Genomic DNA, 18,013 nt, shown 5'->3' on the forward strand with positions numbered 1-18,013 from the left:
ATGTATAATTTTTCATATAACATCTGTAACAATGACACCTTAAAATAAAGTGTTACCAGATAGATAAATATACTGTAGGGCTGCACAATTAATCAAAATAAAACTGTAAATGTGATATAAATCAAAGGCTGAAATTTAAACAAGTAAATCTAATAATCTCGAGGGTTTGAATTTTTGAAAGTGAAGACATAAATATTAATGGTAACACTTTACAATAAGGTTCATTTATTAAACATTATTTAATGTATTTAATGTATTAACTAACATGAACAATACATTTGTTACAGTATTTATGAATCTTTGTTAATGTTAGTTAATATGAATAAAGCTGTTCATTGTTTGTTCATGTTAGTTCACACTGCATTAACTCATGTTAACAAGATTTTAATAAAGTATTAGTAAATGTCGAAATTAACATTAACAAAGATGAATAAATGCTGTATAAGTGCAGTTCATTATTAGTTAACGTTAACTAATGTAGTTAACTAATGAACCTTATTGTAAAGTGTTACCATATTAATACTAGTATAGTGTAAAATAAAATGTTTTTTAAAAACCTTGCAGTACAACAACAGTAATATCTTAATTTTTATAATTAGAGTTAAAAATAATACTAATAATACTTTATTTTTAAATAAAAACATTTTACTTGCATGTCATGTGACCGTCAGAGAACCGTGAATATGCGAATGTGTTGTTAAATTATTGAAATATATACACTAAAAGAACTTCAAGTAAATATTTGTTTTTAGTTTTTAAGGGATCGCAAGCTCACGTCCGACATGAAGGCTTTTCCAAACGTACATGTTAAAAATGAAAAATTGGATCATTTGTGAGTCCGCTGCAATCTGAAGATTTTAGGGAGCTCGGGAAAATCCGGGAAACTTGTTGTGTCATGCCTGGTTTGGGCTCGGTGTGCTTGTTGTGTTCCATGTTTTTGTTTTTCGTCTTTTGTTGTCATATTACTCTGAGTAAAGAATGAAGTAAATGCACAGTAAATCCTCTCTCCGCCCCGTTCTTCCTCTTCCTGTGTCTTTGTCTCTTACCTCAGACCGTTCATAGTGTATTATACTCGAACGCAGTCTTAAATTACTCAGCTCGTTCTCCTTGTTATTCTTGTTGTTTTCTTTTCTCTCTTTTTCACTACGTGTTCTTCTCATTCCTTCTTTGTGTTTTGGACTTGTGGACGCTCGCTTACGGCTCAAAGCTGCGTTCAGAGAAACTCACTGGTTTGCAACTTAAGGTTGAAAGGAGAATGAATGGACTTTGCTTGAAAGTGATCCTTAAAACAAATTAGTTTGAAAAGTACAACTGCACAAGATCGAAAGAATTCAGTTTTTTTTTTTACCCCTAAAGTTGTGAGTTTATTCTTACTTCACGTCTGTTTCTTAAGGCATGTTAGGAGATACATCCGAAACAAAAGTGAATACTCCGAAAATAACTGAGAACTTCATAGCTTGGAAATGGCAACCACATTTTTCCACGTCTATCTTTCTCCCTGATTTCCCAGGATTAAAATAGCCACGTTTGTCCCACCCAGTGCTGATGGCAGGTCTGGACCGGAGGCTCCCGGTGTGTGTGTGTGTGTGTGGGTGTGTGTGTGTGTGTCGTGTGTGTGTCTGTGTGTGTGTGTGTGTGTGTGTGTGTGATTGATTGATTGTAGGGACTCTCCATTTAACTGGGTGTGAAAGTTTGAGTATGTAATGTGTGGAAATGTGAACAATATATGTAAAGATCCAAACACACACGCTCCTGTAATCTTAGCTGTTCATACGTGAGCAAATATACGGCCCAATTATCAGCAATATCTGCGTCTGCATGTACACTGGAGTGTTCATTGTGTATATACATTTGTGCTTAAATAAGTGTGTGTGTGCGCGGGCGCGTGTGTGTGTGTGTGTGTGTGTGTGTGTGTGTGTGCTACCCCAGGGTCATGACTATTGTTCTGCTGATTTGGCCTGTGGAGACTGGGGTGGGACAACCGTATCCTGTCTCCACTTCCCCTTTCTCTCTCTCTCTCTCTCTCTCTCTCTCTCTCTCTCTCTCTCTCTCTCTCTCTCTCTCTCTCTCTCTCTCTCTCTCTCGCTCTCTCTCTCTCGCTCTCTCTCTCTCTCTCTCTCTCTCTCTCTCTCTCTCTCTCTCTCTCTCTCTCTCTCTCTCTCTCAACTGACACGTAATTCAAATCAAAAGTTGTATCTCTTAACATTAGTTAATGAACCTGAACTAACATGAACTAACAATGATCAGTTGTATTTTTATTAAATAATGTTGACAGATTAACAAGTACTGTAACTAATGTATTGTTCATTGTACCTCACCTAACCTTAACTAATGGAACCTTATTGTAAAGTGCTACAATTATTTTAGTATTATTTATATAATATTATAGTTTTTATTGATATTGCAAATTGGTCAAATTTTTTTTATATTTTATTATTTGTTTACATTTTAGTAATTTTGTTATGAGCTTTTGTCACTTTTATTATTAGTTCTTCATATATTTCTATTTACATTTAGCCTTCATTTATTTTTATTTCAGATGTAGTTTCAGTAATTGTAGTACTTAAACTTTTTTTTTTTTTAAGTATTTAATACAATTATTATATATTTTTTTTCATTCATTTTAATATTTAACTTTTAAGTGCTTTTTTAAATTGTATTTTTAATTTCTGAAATGTATCTTTATTTCAGTTAGTTGCCTAGCCACGTCGACATTTCTAATGTTTAATAATAATGTTTCATATTTATTATTTATTACTTTAATTAGTATTTTTTTATCTAATATTTATATGTTATTTTAGCATAATTTTTGAAAATTATTTTTTTATAGTTTCAGTGCAAGCAGGTTTCCCAAAACACTCCTTATTCATCACTCAATAAAACAAGTAGTCCTAAACTCATAGTATACTATTGATTGAACCAGACGACATAAAATAACTGTTGTTTGAACCAACAAACAACCAAAGAACCATTAACCAACAGAGAGCTCACATACAGTTGCCTTTCATTAAGCCAGGACATGAGTAAATATCATAACAGCACATTTATATATGTGACCCTGGACCAGAAAAACAAGTCTTATGGGTACATTTTCTTAAATTGAGATTTATACATCATCTGAAAGCACAATAAATAAGCTTTCCATTGATGTATGGTTTGTTAGGATAGGACAATATTTGTCTGAGATACAACTATTGAAAATCTGGAATCTGAGGATGCAAAAAAATCAAAACATTGAGAAAATCTCCTTTAAAGTTGTGCATTTATGTTCACGATTGTGCTGCATTCACTCACAATTTAAAAAAATGTATATATTTAAGGTCGGAAATTTATCAAATATATTCATGGATCATGATCTTTACCTAATATCCTAATGATTTTTGGCATAAAAGATAAAAATATAATTTTGACCCATACAATGTATTGTTGGCTATTGCCACAGATATACTCCAGACTGGTTTTGTGGTCCAGGGTCACATATGGTAAACAGTGCTGAGATTTGTATAGTTTTATTGCTTGCTGATTGGAAGCATTATTAAAAATAGCCCATTTATTTAATAAGCAAGCATGCAAGGGGCAGTGGATGTGTGAATGACGGCGGTTTGAGTTCTGTGTAAATCTCTGGAGCTTTCTGTGGGCATGCAGGGCCAATTATAACAACCTCACACTCTCTATAGCTCGTTGGCCTCTTGTTTTACCGTATACAGTAGATAGCAGCAGCGATGACGATGATGAGGAGCAGCATGCCCACGGCTATGAGGATCCCAGTAACAAGCAGCGGAGACGAGGAATCATCTTCTAGGGAAACAGAGAGAGGCAGACAGCCAAAGTGAGAGAGAGAGGGTTTAAAAACAGCAAAAGGTGTGATACGATCTCAAGAGAGAGAGAGAAAAAGGCTTCAATCTGCACAAGGAGAGAAAAAACAATCAATAAAATGCCTTCTCACACAAACCTCCAGGGCACAAAAAGTTTGTCACTTAAAAAAGTGCCACAATACTAAGCTAGACGCTTTCTTACCGTCAGGCAGGGTTCGAAAGACGATAGCTTGACCGAAGCTGCCATAGCCGGCCAGAGTTCGCGCGCGGACCTGGACCTCGTACTGCGTGGCTCTGCGCAGGTCGCTCAGCACAACCTCGTTGACATTGCTCTCCATATAATGACAGGAGTTCTCCTCAAAGCCACGCTCCTTTCAAAAGAACACACACCAATATCTTCCATTTAGCGGATTCCTCACGTACCGTTTCTGAGCTGTTTGAATATATTAATTGTTAATTAGTCTGGCAGGTTTGTAGTGTAAACAGTGAACAGCTGTGGCACAGAGAGCGATCAATAAAACACAAGCGGTGAGAAAAATGGAGCGAGTGGGGAGGACGGAGAAAGAGAAATAAAAATAGACCGTCTGTGTTTCAAGCTGAGAAGAACCGAGGCAATGGTGGTATAAAAACAATACTGAATTACAGAGTGAGAATTCACATTTTCCCCGAGTAAACGCGGCGTTCTGTAACCAATGTGAGATATATGGAGAGTAAGCAATGCAAGCGTTTTAAAAAGCAGATTATAATGCACTCGAGTGCATCAGACACTAAAATGCATGTTAATTGCAAATAAATTAAAACGTACTATAGTTTAATTTTGTTTTTAATTAAACGAGTGCTTTTTTACATACTTAGGGAGTAATTCCATAATTACTTCTATTGTCTTGAATATATGAATATTCTGACAAGCATTTATATGGTAAACTAAAATATTCTATAAAATGTAATTTTCGATTGAAACTTGTATGTCATGTATTAAATTCTAAAATGTAATGTGTTTAAATGTAATATCAAATAACACACTACAGTTAAGATTATAATCAAGTACTTTACATGTGCTTTAGTATTAGTTGGCACATCAAAACAAGACTTAAGTGTACTTCAGTTAATAAACAGTCATGAAAGTTTACTCTCTTTAAGTACACTTATTTCATTTATATTATCTGCAAGTAAAAACATGTTTTATATATACTTTTAATATTAGAAGTGAACTATAAGTGCACACACAATACAATTAAGTGGACTTCTGTAATTTAGAAAGAACAGTATATAGAACTTAGTATTCAGGTGAACTCGAAAAATTAGAATATCGTGCAAAAGTTCATTTATTTCAGTAATTCAACTTAAAAAGTGAAACTAATATATTATATAGACTCAAAGTGAGATATTTCAAGCCTTTATTTGTTATAATTTTGATGATTATGGCTTGCAGCTTATGAAAACCCCAAATTCAAAATTAAAATATTGTAAAAATAATGTCATAAGCTGTAAGCCATAATCATCAAAATTATTACAAATAAAGGCTTGAAATATCTCACTTTGTATGTAATGAGTCTATATAATATATTAGTTTCACCTTTTAAGTTCAACTACAGAAATAAATGAACTTTTGCACAATATTCACATTTTTCGAGTTTCACCTGTGTAATTTAGTACAGAACAGCAGTTATCTATAGTGCAGTGTAGTGTTGCTTGGAATATTATAGTTTTACATTTTTGAAGTGTTGTGTAATATACGAATAATGAAGAGTCATGCAGCAGTTTATAGTGTAGTGTAGGCTAGTGCAGTTTACCTTCTCACAGTAGCGCAGTTGGTACTTCAGGATCCTGTAGTGGGATTGAGTCGGTGTGTTCCAGAGCAGCGTCAGACTGGATTCTGTGGCTGTGCTCTTCCTCAAACCCGACACCAGTACAGGAACTGCTCAACACACACAGAAACATGAGCCATGAAAACTAGCGCTGGGAATCTTTTGGTACCTCAAAAATATTTTGGTACCTCGATTTAAAATCGATTTTCGGTTTTGAATCAAATTTCGATTCGATATGTGCATTTTTGATTGTAGTTGACTGTTGTGTTACTTTTCTTATTTGACTGCGGTAGACATTTTAATAGGTCTAGTAGAAAAGAAAATCCTACTGAATTAAATGTGAAAGATTGCAAGACAGATTGCAAAAAAACATTTTTTATATATATATTAAAAATAGGAACAAAAAGCAAACAATAAGACAAACATAATATAAAAAAATATAAAAATTAAATAAACGTTAGGTTTTTCAGGTACAGTAGCATAGGATTATTAAACATGTAGTAAGAAATACTACCGAAATTGAATTGAATTATTATAATATATATTAAAAATAGGAACAAAAAAGCTAATTACAAACAATAGGACAAATATAATATAAAAATATATAAAAATTAAATAAACTTTAAGTTTTTTCAGGTAAAGTAGCAGGATTATTAAACATGTACCGGTAGTTAAAAATATTACCGAAATTGAATAATCAAATGTAAAAATAAAACAATGTATAGTCTTTACTGTATGAATCAAATATAAACTGATTCATAATAAGGATAAAAAAGTGTTATAGTCAAAAGCAGTGAGTGTTAATGTTTAATAACATTCATGAAGCGGATGGCAACAGTTTATGAGGCTGCTGTCCCTTTAAGAATGAATGCACGGATAGTTACACATCTGATTTTCTCTCGTTTGTTTTCGTTCGCGTAGGACATGACACACTGTTTACATTGAATAAAATAAGTCCACACGACGTGCATTGTGACACAATTGTATGTGTGTAGCTGTGAAAGAACTGAATACGAGATCGAGTGCATGTGAGAGGCGGCATCTGTGCGTGTACCTGTGAGTCCTTATTCGCGGCTTATTGTGATTAACGTCAAGAACTTTAGGTAACTTTAAGTAGCACTGCGAAGTTAAAGAAGTGTAACACTTTAGAAAATCGATTTTTTAAATTTGTGAATCAGTTCAAATCGGTAGAAGATAGAATCGCGATTCATGTATGAATCCATTTTTCCCCGACCACCCAATGAAAGCTTTGACTAGGGCTGTGCAATCATTGAATTTTTAAAAAACTTTGAAAAGTTTTAAAAAAGATTGATTTGATTTTATAATCTGTGTGTTTTAATTAATTAATTTAGGCTACAATCTACATGCTAAAGTGAATCGGGAATGCGGGAATTATTAAAATAAGTATTATCTGTTATATTATTTATTTTAATAGTTCAAAAAGTAAATTTATTTTTTTCAAATTTCGATTTTTTAAAGAATTGTTGAAAGGTGTCTTTTTAATAAATGCAACACGTTCCCAAAGTCATGTGAAATAATCGTGTTACATAATCGTGATTTCAATACTGACCAAAATAATCGTGATTATGATTTTTTCCATAATCGAGCACCCCTAGCATTGACTGATGACAGGCTTCATTAATATGAGCCGCGGTGTCTCACCGTTGGGGCTGGTGGTGATGTTGATGGTCTCGCCCGCGGGCCCCGGCACACTCAGAGCCGAGACCCCGTTCAGGGCCATCACTGTGAAGCTGTAGGTGGTGTGAGGTCGGAGTCCCCAAATGCTCACGCGCCGGCCCTGGATGCCGGTCTGAGAGGGCCGATAATTCACACCGTCCCCGCACAGCACACACAGGCTCTTGGGGGTTGAGCACATTCGACACTCCACGCTGTATGAGAGGTCCGACCGGCCCCCGCTGTCCAGCGGCTCGCTCCACTCCAGTGTGAGAGACGTGTCATTGACCTGAGGAACAGGGCTGCGTGGGGACGAGGGCGGACCTGAACACACCACAACAAATACAGGCCGTTTGAATCATAGCTACAGGTCATTGTCTGTCTGTAATACCCACAATGCAACATGAAAGCCAGAGTAGCTATGTTTCCATCCAAAGTCGCCAGTTTCCATCAAAATGCGCCAATTTTTCACCAAAATGTGCTAATTTTTCATTAAAATGTGCCGATTTTTCACCAAAATGTGCCAATTTTTCACCAAAATTCGCTAATTTTTCATTAAAATGTGCCAATTTCCCCCCCAAATTTGCCAATTTTTCACCAATTTGGAATATCGCATTAAAACATTTGCGTATAAAGCACTGTTCACTGTTCAAAATCAACACGTCCTGGGAAATGCTGTGTAATGTGATTGGTCCACTGCACTGTAAAAAAAGATTAGTTGACACAACTTAACTAAGCATCATGCATCATGCATAAACTTGACACTATAAGTTGACTCAAATTAACTCAGTCAAAGCAACAAGATGACTTGACTTAGTTAAGTTGAGTCAACTATTCTTTTTTACAGTGTGGTTAGTCCAGTTGTCCAATCACATCCTCTGTTGCGGTAAAGTCTTTTCGTTGCACATACAGGCATTTGTTCGGTAAATGTGTTTCCATCATAGTTTATGCGCATGTCTTCTTTATTGGAGGGCATACGTTTTATGCAGATTTTTATAATTTATGAGCATCTAAGCATTCCCATCCAGCGGTTTTTTTTTTATATGTAGAAAATGTAGACCATAACAGAATGAAAAGAGGAAGGAATAATATCAGTCGTCACTCTATATTTCTCAATAATCTTAGAAAGATTATATTTAATAAATGCTTAGTTTTATGATCAAAGCTCAGTAGTTTTCTTTGTAGGGGCAAAACTTACAATGGTTAAAAAATTAACTTATTCTCAAAAGTCTGATTAATCATATGATACTCTCATTTTAGCATGCTTTTTTAAAAAAAAACAATGTATGGATAATCAAGTTAATCTAAATTGCTTCAGTCCACTAAGTGTACATCTTGAAATATGACTTACAATATAAAAGTTGTTTGTTACTTTATAGAAATTCACAGCAAAACAACACGTGAACCACGACTTGATGGTTTGTACAATTATACTAAAAAGCCTTTTACTTGCTAAAAAGTCTAAACTATCAATCAGACGGCAGAAGGCTTGCAGTAGATTGTGTGTAACAGGTTTTTCAGCAGTTTTGATCATGTTGATAATTTAAAGTTGGATATCAGATTTTGATAGAATAGATTTCTAGGATTAAGAGATGGGAGGAGCCATTAAAAGAGCTGTACAAAAGACACTCGTATTGTTTTGAATGGGGAAAATTGCAACCCTCGATATGGTGGAATAACCCCTGTTTAATCGTAAGCTTGGTAAACAGTTTTGGAGAATTTGATGATTCCCCATTCAAAAAGATAGGAGCTGCACTTGCACGCCAGAGAGGCGTTTCAAAGATGGCCGCCGAGTGAAATGGCTCGTCTGAAAGGGATTTCGGCTGTACTCACGTGTGCAGGGTGTATCGGGACTGTCGGTGGGAGCGCGGTGGAAACCAGGCCGACACACACACGAGGAAGAGCCCGTCTCTCCTGTGTGACTGGAGTCAGGACACGCAGAGCACGGACCAGGACCAGAACCCATCTTAAAATGACCCGCAGGACACGCTGGACACAGACACAACGCTTTTATCATCAGCAACTGTTAGTCTTTACAGGAGAGGAATGTACACATCAAAACATCGATTATAAAATCCTTCTCGCTCTTCCACACATTTGGTTTGCTTTAGTTTGAACGGTTCAGTGTGTTCACCAGCATACACTAGTGCAGGGGTCACCAAACTAAGGCCCGCGGGCCGACTCAGGCCCGCCACCCCCCTTTGACTGGCCCCCCAGCCCCTCTGCCCCCCACTACTTGAACCGGCCCTATGAGGCAATCCCCAAAAGTCGTCATGGTACGGGCGTCACAGTTTGGTGCATACATTTACACTGAGAATACACGGTATAAAATAAATAAAACTTGCGTGCAATTTAATTAATGTAATGCGGAACTAGCTACTGTTAGATACGCGGATTCTTAGGGACACCTAATCTGTAGCTCCGCCTTAGCTCTGAAGCTCTGAAGCAGGCTGCGGTGTAAAGATTGCAATGCTGGAATATGTTGAGAGAGAGGTGTGGGCGCGATCGAAAAGTCGTAAAGTGTTTACTTATATTTGTGTGTGTGTGTGTGTGTGTGTGTGTGTGTGTGTGTGTGTGTGTGTGTGTGGCGCGGCCACGATCGAACAGTGGAAACATAAAAACATACTCCGTCATTTAGTTTATGCAGGACATCATTCAAACTGCAAAGTGTTTAAGTTACTGTTAATTACATTTTTAAGGAAAACAAATATATTAATCTGAAATGTAGCAGATTAATTTTCAATTAATTCAGGTACAATTACCAAACATATCAAGGTATTTTTATTAATTGAATTAATGAACTAATTATATAAAACTATTGTCAGTGAGTGCACTACAAATAAACTGGTTCTATGCCTTTACTTTATTAATAAAACTTATTTTAAAAAAAGTACAAGGCTTAAGACGTTTATTTTTCTTTTGGTGGTCCAGCCTGAGACATGCACAAGCCTTCTGCATTTTTTGTTTTGCTTTTCCCTTTATTGTAACCAACCGTGATGTCTGAACCGAGGTATGAACCGAACCGTGACTTCTGTGTACCGTTCCACCCCTAAAAGAGAGTGCAGAGTTTTCAAAGAACAGTGGACCAACGATTATTTGTGAAGAATAACTTTAAATAAAACAAAGTGTGAAGACTCGATTACAACTTTTGCAAACCACTAGTAAAGATAAACAAATATGTACCATGAATCAAGTGTTGATATAGTAGTGTGGATATAGTAGTGGGGATGGCTGTGCCAGGCTAGTAATCTCTACTACACAATGAGGCCTGCTGGTGGTCATTTTGGTCTGGGTTATACAATTCTATGTTATATAGCTGACCCGGCCCCGGCCCCCCATCACAGTCAGGAACGATAATGTGGCCCCCAGAGAAAAAAGTTTGGTGACCCCTGCACTAGTGTTTCCAAAAGAAGTCCTCTGCTCACCAGGACTGTAATTATTTGATCAAAAATACACAGTAATATTGTGATATATTATTACTATTTAAAATAACTGAATATATTGTAAAGTGTGATTTATTCCTGTGATCAAAGCTGAATTTTCAGCATCATTACTCCAGTCTTCAGTGTCACATGATCCTTCAGAAATCAGTACAATATGATGATTTGCTGCTCAAGAAACATTTATGATTATTATTTTCAAAGTTGAAAACAGTTGTGCAGCTTCATATTCTTTACAAAAACCATGATACACTTTTTTTCACCTTCAGGATTCTTTAATGAATAGCTTTTGTAACAGTATTCATGTCTTTACTGCCACTTTTGATCAATTAATGCATCCTTTTTGAAAATCATTATTATTATTTTTACCCTTCTGACACCAAACTTTTGAACAATAGTGTGATTTGATTTGCCAGCTAAACCAGCACCAACCAGCAGAAACCAGCCTGGACCATCATAAGTCTTTTTAGTAAAGAAGAGAAACAACATGTTTTGAGAGAATAAGCACTGTATTATTATCATTAAACAAACATACTTTCCCAGCAAATAAACACACACTCACACACTCTCTGAAGAACTTGCTGTCTTAAGCACAAACCTCATTTGTCCTTATGTGTCAACATTAAACAATCATTTAGAGAACAATCCAAACAAGCGGCGGTGTCTATTTCAGTTGACGCTGGTTTCATTTAGGATTTAAAGCGCTTCTGAATCTCTGTGTGGCGAGAGTCTGCCGTATGATATGGAAAATGATCATGTTCCTCTACGTGTTTAGCAACTCCATCACTTGATTTATAGCTGGCCGTCTGACACCGCAGATAAAAGCCACACACATTCAGGCTGCTCAAGAAACTCGAGTCTTTTCCTCCAACGTGACATACAGACACACACATGTATGAATGAGCAATGCAGAGTCTCATGAGACTGGAAAAGACAGGGTTACAGACCAGTTTCATTTCATAATCAGTTCTCCACAACCACAGTATTGATGGAAACACATCTGGATCTGATTAACATCAGTTTCACTCGGACCAAAACATATGGTCTGAATTACCCTCCTAAAGCAGCTTTACACTGGTGTGTGTGGGTGTGTGTGTGTGTGTGTGTGTGTGTGTTTTGAAACATTTACATAATGAATGTCTCTGAATTTCCTCGCTGACGGATAAAGATCTTTCTAACTTTCTAACTGGCTTTACAGACACAAAGATGCTTTCACTGCTGACGTCCATATCAGTGCACTAGAGATGAATTATGAATCTATGCCATTTTTAAACAAAAATGTTTTAACCTATTTAAAAAAAAATAAACAAACAAACAAAAACCGGTGAGTAAAATCAGTTATCAAAACATAAGTATACACTACCGCCTAAAAGTTTGAGGTCGTGTTGAAAAACATTGCATTTATTTGATAAAAAATACAGTAAAAACTGAAATATTGTGAAATACTATTAAAATTTAGAGTAACAATTTTTTGTATGTGAAAGTACAGTATTGTAAAATGTAATTTATTCCTGTGATCAAAGCTGAATTTTCAGCATCATTACTCCAGTCTTCAGTGTCACATGATCCTTCATAAATCATTCTAATATGATGATTTGCTGCTACATAAATTCATCAACTAACCATTCAGAAATGTTGTCTACATGTTGTCACTTCTTCTTGAATCTCTCCATCATTGTTTGAATCAGGTTTGAACATAAAAGTCTAAAAGTTTTTGATATTTTTAGTGCATATGTCCTGTGTCTGTTTGAGGTAAAAGGACACAATCTCTTGAAGCTCCGCCCCCTGTACCGGGAGCAGCAGCTCATTTGCATTTAAAGGGACAGACACAAAACGGTGTGTTTTTGCTCACCCTCAAAAAGTGACAACTTTAACATGCTATCTGTGGGGTATTTTGAGCTAAAACTTCACATACACACTCTGGGGACATCAGAGAGTTATTTTACATCTTGTGTTATAGGGCATTATACCACCCCTTTAATGTTGAAAACAGTTGTGCTGCTTCATTTTTATGTGGAAACCTTCATACATTTTTTCCCGTCAGGATTCTTTGATGAATAGAAAGTTCATTTTAGAAAGCATTTATTTGAAACAGAAGTCTTTTGTAACATTATAAATGTCTTAAATGTCGCTTTTGATCAATGCAATGCGTCCTTGCTGAATAAAAGACCAATTTCTCTCTCCCTTGAAAAAAAATATCTAACCGACCTCAAACTTTCGAACGGTAGTGTTTATAACTTGAGTACTTTTGACCTGCCATAATTTGTGTTTCATAGACACACAATGTGATTGGAATCCCATCTAAATTGAAAATGTCTGTTTTTCTCGCATAACCTCAGGAAAAAAATTACTGAGCAAATTACTTGTGTTTTTTTTGTCATACCAGAGGGTCCTTTGAGAAAACGAATCTTGTCCAGATAGGAATCTCTGTGATTGCGCTATGTTATTGTAACTCTTCTCCTCGTTTACTTTAAACCCTCGTCAGACACTATAACTAAAGCTAATTTTCTTGTTAAACTGCCTGGGGAACCGTTTTTGACAACTTTCTGAGTAAGTGGTACCGCTAGAGCTGCAGACAATTACATTACCACAGTAAATCTGATCTCAGAAACCCTGGCCACTGTACTAGCAGCATCAAGTATGATCAGTATTTTAATGCATTCCTTCCCTTAATTAAATACATAATGATATAATTGTAGAATTAATTAATTGGGTTAGTGATGCACGCATTCAGAGCACATGAACACCAATGTAGTCCAAAAAGATCTATTAAAAAGGGCATTCAGCTTTTAAACGAGTCTAATATGATCTGCTTCAAATGTCAGCATAAAGTGATAATAAATAAATAAAAGTTACACTATTTTAAGGTGATATTTTTACAGTCAGTGTAATTATGCAAATCAGTACTAAGTTATATTAATTAACTAAATGTACTTACTAAAGGGTTATAGTCAGGGTTTGGTTGAGGGTTAATTTAATTATGCATAATTTACTGTTATTACTATAGTAAGCACATGTAACATGTGCAACTACGCCACCTTTAAAAAAAGTATTAACTAAAAACTGTGGTCCAATATGGTCACCAATTTATAATGAAACATTGGTAATTGTAAGAATGTATTCTTTACCTTGGAGTAACACCACTGTTCAAAGGTTTGGGGTCCGTAATATATATATATATATAAGAAATTAATACTTTTATTAAGGAAGGATGCATTAAATTGATCAAAAGTGACAGCTAAAGACATTTATAATATTGCAAATTATTCTATTTCACATAAATGCTTTTCTTTTGAACTTTCTATTCATCAAAGAATTCTACAAATTCCACAATTTTCACAAAAATATGAAGCTGCACAACCGTTTAAAACACTGATAATAATCATAAATGTTTCTTGAGCATCAAATCATCATATTAGAATGATTTCTGAAGGATCATGTGACACTAAAGACTGGAGTAATGATGCTGAAAATTCAGCTTTGCTCACATATTTGAAATGATTTCACAATACTCATTGTCATTCCATTGTCACTGGTACCACCACAGTTATTCCACAGCTAAACAAGAAGAGATTGTACATGTGTGAATCTGTATGCGACTAATTAGAGTCATTAGTACCATTAACCTCACACACCCACACACACACACACACACACACACACCTTTTCTGCTCTTTCAGCCCTTCACCTGTGACCCGTGACCACACACTCTTCATTCGGCCTTTCACCTGCCCAATAAACTGCAGTATTCTCTTTTTCTTTCTCTCTCTTTCTCTCTCTGCCCATACCTAATTGGTCATGTCATTAGAGCGGCTTTGTACTGGACACAACCCTGCCTGCAGGCGCCACTATTATGGCTGTGCGCTCCTTTGTGTGTGTGGGTGTGTGAAAGAAAGGGATGAACAGCAGATGTAGTGTGTTTGAGTGGATGAATGCTGAGTAAGTCATTGAGTGTGTGTGTGTGAACTCCAGGGGTTCACGCCCACAGAAAGCACAGCTGCAGTGTTTAACAGACAAGCACGGCCTTTAACACTCGCTCTCTCCACCCATCCCAAGAAACATCATTAAAGAGCTCAAGTCATATTTAAAAAACTGGGAGGATTTGGACTGATCCACTCCACCGAGAGACGGCGATTACTTGAATTAAAGTAGATCAGTCATGTCCTTAAATTAATTTTCCCGGTTAAATCCTTTTCCTGGTCAACTTAAGCTGCACGCATGCAACATATGCTGTCGATTACCACAGACAATCATTGCTGAACTTTGTAAAAATGAAGGAAAACTGCGTTTGCACTTTGCAGTAACAAACGTACAAGTCTATTAGGCAATCGTTCAGAAATGTGAAGTTTTGTTCATGCACTTCATAAAAAAAACGTTTGCTTTATGAGAGGCATATGAACTTAGTTGTGCATTACAATAGTTCATGTTAGTGTTTAATGCTAACACATGCAATATTTGTGTTATGGTTGTGTTATGATAATGAACAAATTCATGTATAATTATTCTAGTGCTTCAAGGCTACTTCCATTGTAAATGCATTCATTTGAATATTTTGTGAGTGATAGGAAAGACGTTTATCATGAAAAAATATATTTCAAATAAATGCTGTTCTTTCTATTCATCAAAGAATATATTAGAATGATTTCTAAAGGATCATGTTACACTGAAGACGAGAAATTATGCTGAAAAATCAGCTTTTATCACAGGAATAAATTACATTTTTAAATATATTCAAATAGAAAACAGATGTTTTGATCATATTTCACAATATTTCAGTTTTTACTGTATTTTTGATCCACTAAATGCAGCCTTGGTGAGCAGAAGAGACTTGAAATCTTCCCGAACCCAAACTTTTGAATGTACTGTATGTCTGATCTATGTTTCTCATTCATTCTTCAAACGACGGCAGTCATGTGTGCAATCACACTGCAAGACCGTGACCCACGATTTTGGACACACTGGAGACTAAATTTGATCAGAAAGACAATTAATCTGCCATTTGTGAGCATGTCATATTAAGCGATCAAAGACTGGTGATTTCGCCGTACGATGAAAGAAATCTTTTGCAATTTCACCATGAAACTTGTGCAGTCGCTTTTGTACAAAAGTGTCTGCCACATGCAGAAATGTAAATGTGCAGGATGCACAGCAACTAATGTAATAGCGAATGAAAATGTGTCCAGCCGTAGGACACTGATGAAATTCACAGTAATCCTCTCCTGATCTCTCCTCTCCCTACCTCTTTTCTCTAGTTTAGAGGCAAGACCTTCATCTCACCTCTCTCACTCACTGTTTTCTCCTTCTCAGTGTCACAGTCTTTGTCTAATTCAGTCCCATCTGTCCTGTCTCTCTCTCTCTCTCTCCATGCGTGGCCTTATCAGTGCTGAAGCTGCAGTCATTGTCAATAGAAACTTCCTCAACACTTATTCTTAAAGTAGAAAGACAGTGTTTCAAATATTCTCTCAGGCCCTGTTTACAGCTGGTATTAAGATGCGTGTTGGTGGATCGGGCCCAGAAGACACATTCCCGTTTACACCTGGCGTTTTAATCCGTCTCTTCTGTCCACTTTCAACCACTATCCTGATTTATTCGAGGGGAGGGTCTATGGGCGGATAAATGTATGCGTTCTTTAAGATATATCGGTCTAATGGACAAAATAAGCTCTCACAATTTACATATGAACATGACCGGAGACGACTGAAGAACATGCGGAGAGCATCAGCTTTAGTTTCTGCTCTGACAGACACAAGATCACGCCGAACGCTGCGAGTGTGTGTTAGAAACCAGGAATGCTGAGAGAACATTGTGATTGGTACGTTTTCCTCTTTAAACCAAACTCGAGTCTCCAGTCGACAAAGTTTAAATCCCGTCTGGCTCGAGCGCTTCCCATAATGTTTACTCATTAGGTCAATAGACGGGGAGTAGACGTCTTTTGCAGCTTTTTGAACACATTCGATCACATGAGCTTTTACACTACGAAAGCAAACCGGTCGAATGTGTTTTCCACTACCTCTGGAAGTGTTCGAAAGTGGACAAGCTCAAAGCGGTTTAGACCCGTTTACTCCTGTATTTAGAGTCGTCCACTTGTGATCCGATCGACCAAAACGCATCTTAATGCCAGCTGTAAACAGGCCATCAGTTTCATAATTTTGTGATAGTAAATATATAGATGGAAGTGTGTGTTCAGAATGGCGCATTGCTTTCTGTTACGTACTGTGCACAGTATACATTGCTACATTGAAATTTGGCTCTATTTCGGCCTACAGCTCATCGTCTTCACGTTGAGCTCAAATAATCCTCAGAGAAGTCTGTTGTGTTCCCTCTCTCTCTCACCTCTACACTCCAGATCTCCATGGCTGGCCTCAAAGCCCGGCAGGCACGTGCAGGTGGTGGTGGGCTGGTCCACCCACTGTCCATCTTCTCCACAGAACATCTTAGGCGGTCTGGGATTTGGTCCAGGCTGAGCCGCGTTTGCCACACACTGGCCCACTGCCTCCTGCACCAGCGAGCGAGGAACCGTCTCCGGGAACGCGGATAGCGAGCGCGTGAGAGCCGGACACTTCTTAAAGAAGACGCGCACGGAGAGAAGAGCCATGCACGCTCCCTGGGCCTGGAACGCCAGGTAAAATCCACGTTTGGTCAATGGGCCCAAACGCAGCGTTTTGATGTTTGGCTTCTTCTCTCCACCTGCACGGAGCAAGAAGTCCGCGGCCACCGTGTCCACCTGATGGAAAACACAGATCCGGCAAAGACTGGTGAGATCCACAGAAGAGGAAAATCACAAACGTGATCTATTTTACATCTCGAGTCATTAATTCATTAAGAGTCATTAACTCAACTGGCATTAATTTGCACTTAAGTACAATTGCTCATCGCTCTATTATATATTCAGATGACCTTCACTGGACACATTTTGAAGGAGTTAAACAATACTTCAGAGATTCGCCAAGATACCAAAGTCAGAGATCTCCGTATAAACGCAAACATTTCTTATCAAAGTCTCCAAAACCTAAATAATGTGCACTTCTAAACAGTACATTTACAAAAAAAAAAAGATACTTGCAGATCGTGTATTATTATTATTGAAATAAAAGGCCACTTATGTGTACTTAAAGTACACTTTCATGACTCTCTCATAACACTTAAAAAAGTGCACTTTGTAATAATGTTCAAATAAAAGTTTTTCATTAAAGTACATTTTAAATCATTATGTTTTAATAATCTTTTGTCATGCTTTAAAGAAGTACACGTGTTGACTGACATTAAAGCACATGTA

General features: G+C 36.8%; 1 protein-coding gene across 2 annotated transcripts in view; it reads right to left on the reverse strand.

Moving 5' to 3' along the window:
- Window positions 1-18,013, reverse strand: part of ephb4a (eph receptor B4a) — a 52,419-nt gene that overhangs the window by 8,689 nt on the left and 25,717 nt on the right. Inside the window, exons 4-9 of one of the 2 annotated variants that reach the window (XM_079606385.1) lie at window positions 17,071-17,461; window positions 9,131-9,286; window positions 7,286-7,621; window positions 5,609-5,733; window positions 4,018-4,186; window positions 3,699-3,795 (exon numbers count right to left, since the gene is read on the reverse strand). In XM_079606385.1, coding sequence (XP_079462511.1) covers window positions 3,699-3,795; window positions 4,018-4,186; window positions 5,609-5,733; window positions 7,286-7,621; window positions 9,131-9,286; window positions 17,071-17,461 — 1,274 coding nt within the window. Of the gene's footprint in view, window positions 1-3,698; window positions 3,799-4,017; window positions 4,187-5,608; window positions 5,734-7,285; window positions 7,622-9,130; window positions 9,287-17,070; window positions 17,462-18,013 lie in introns of both variants that reach the window. The other variant, XM_079606384.1, reaches the window with a different exon arrangement.

This window comes from Phoxinus phoxinus (assembly GCF_949152265.1).
Source record: "Phoxinus phoxinus genome assembly, chromosome: 3".
NCBI lineage: Eukaryota > Metazoa > Chordata > Actinopteri > Cypriniformes > Leuciscidae > Phoxinus > Phoxinus phoxinus.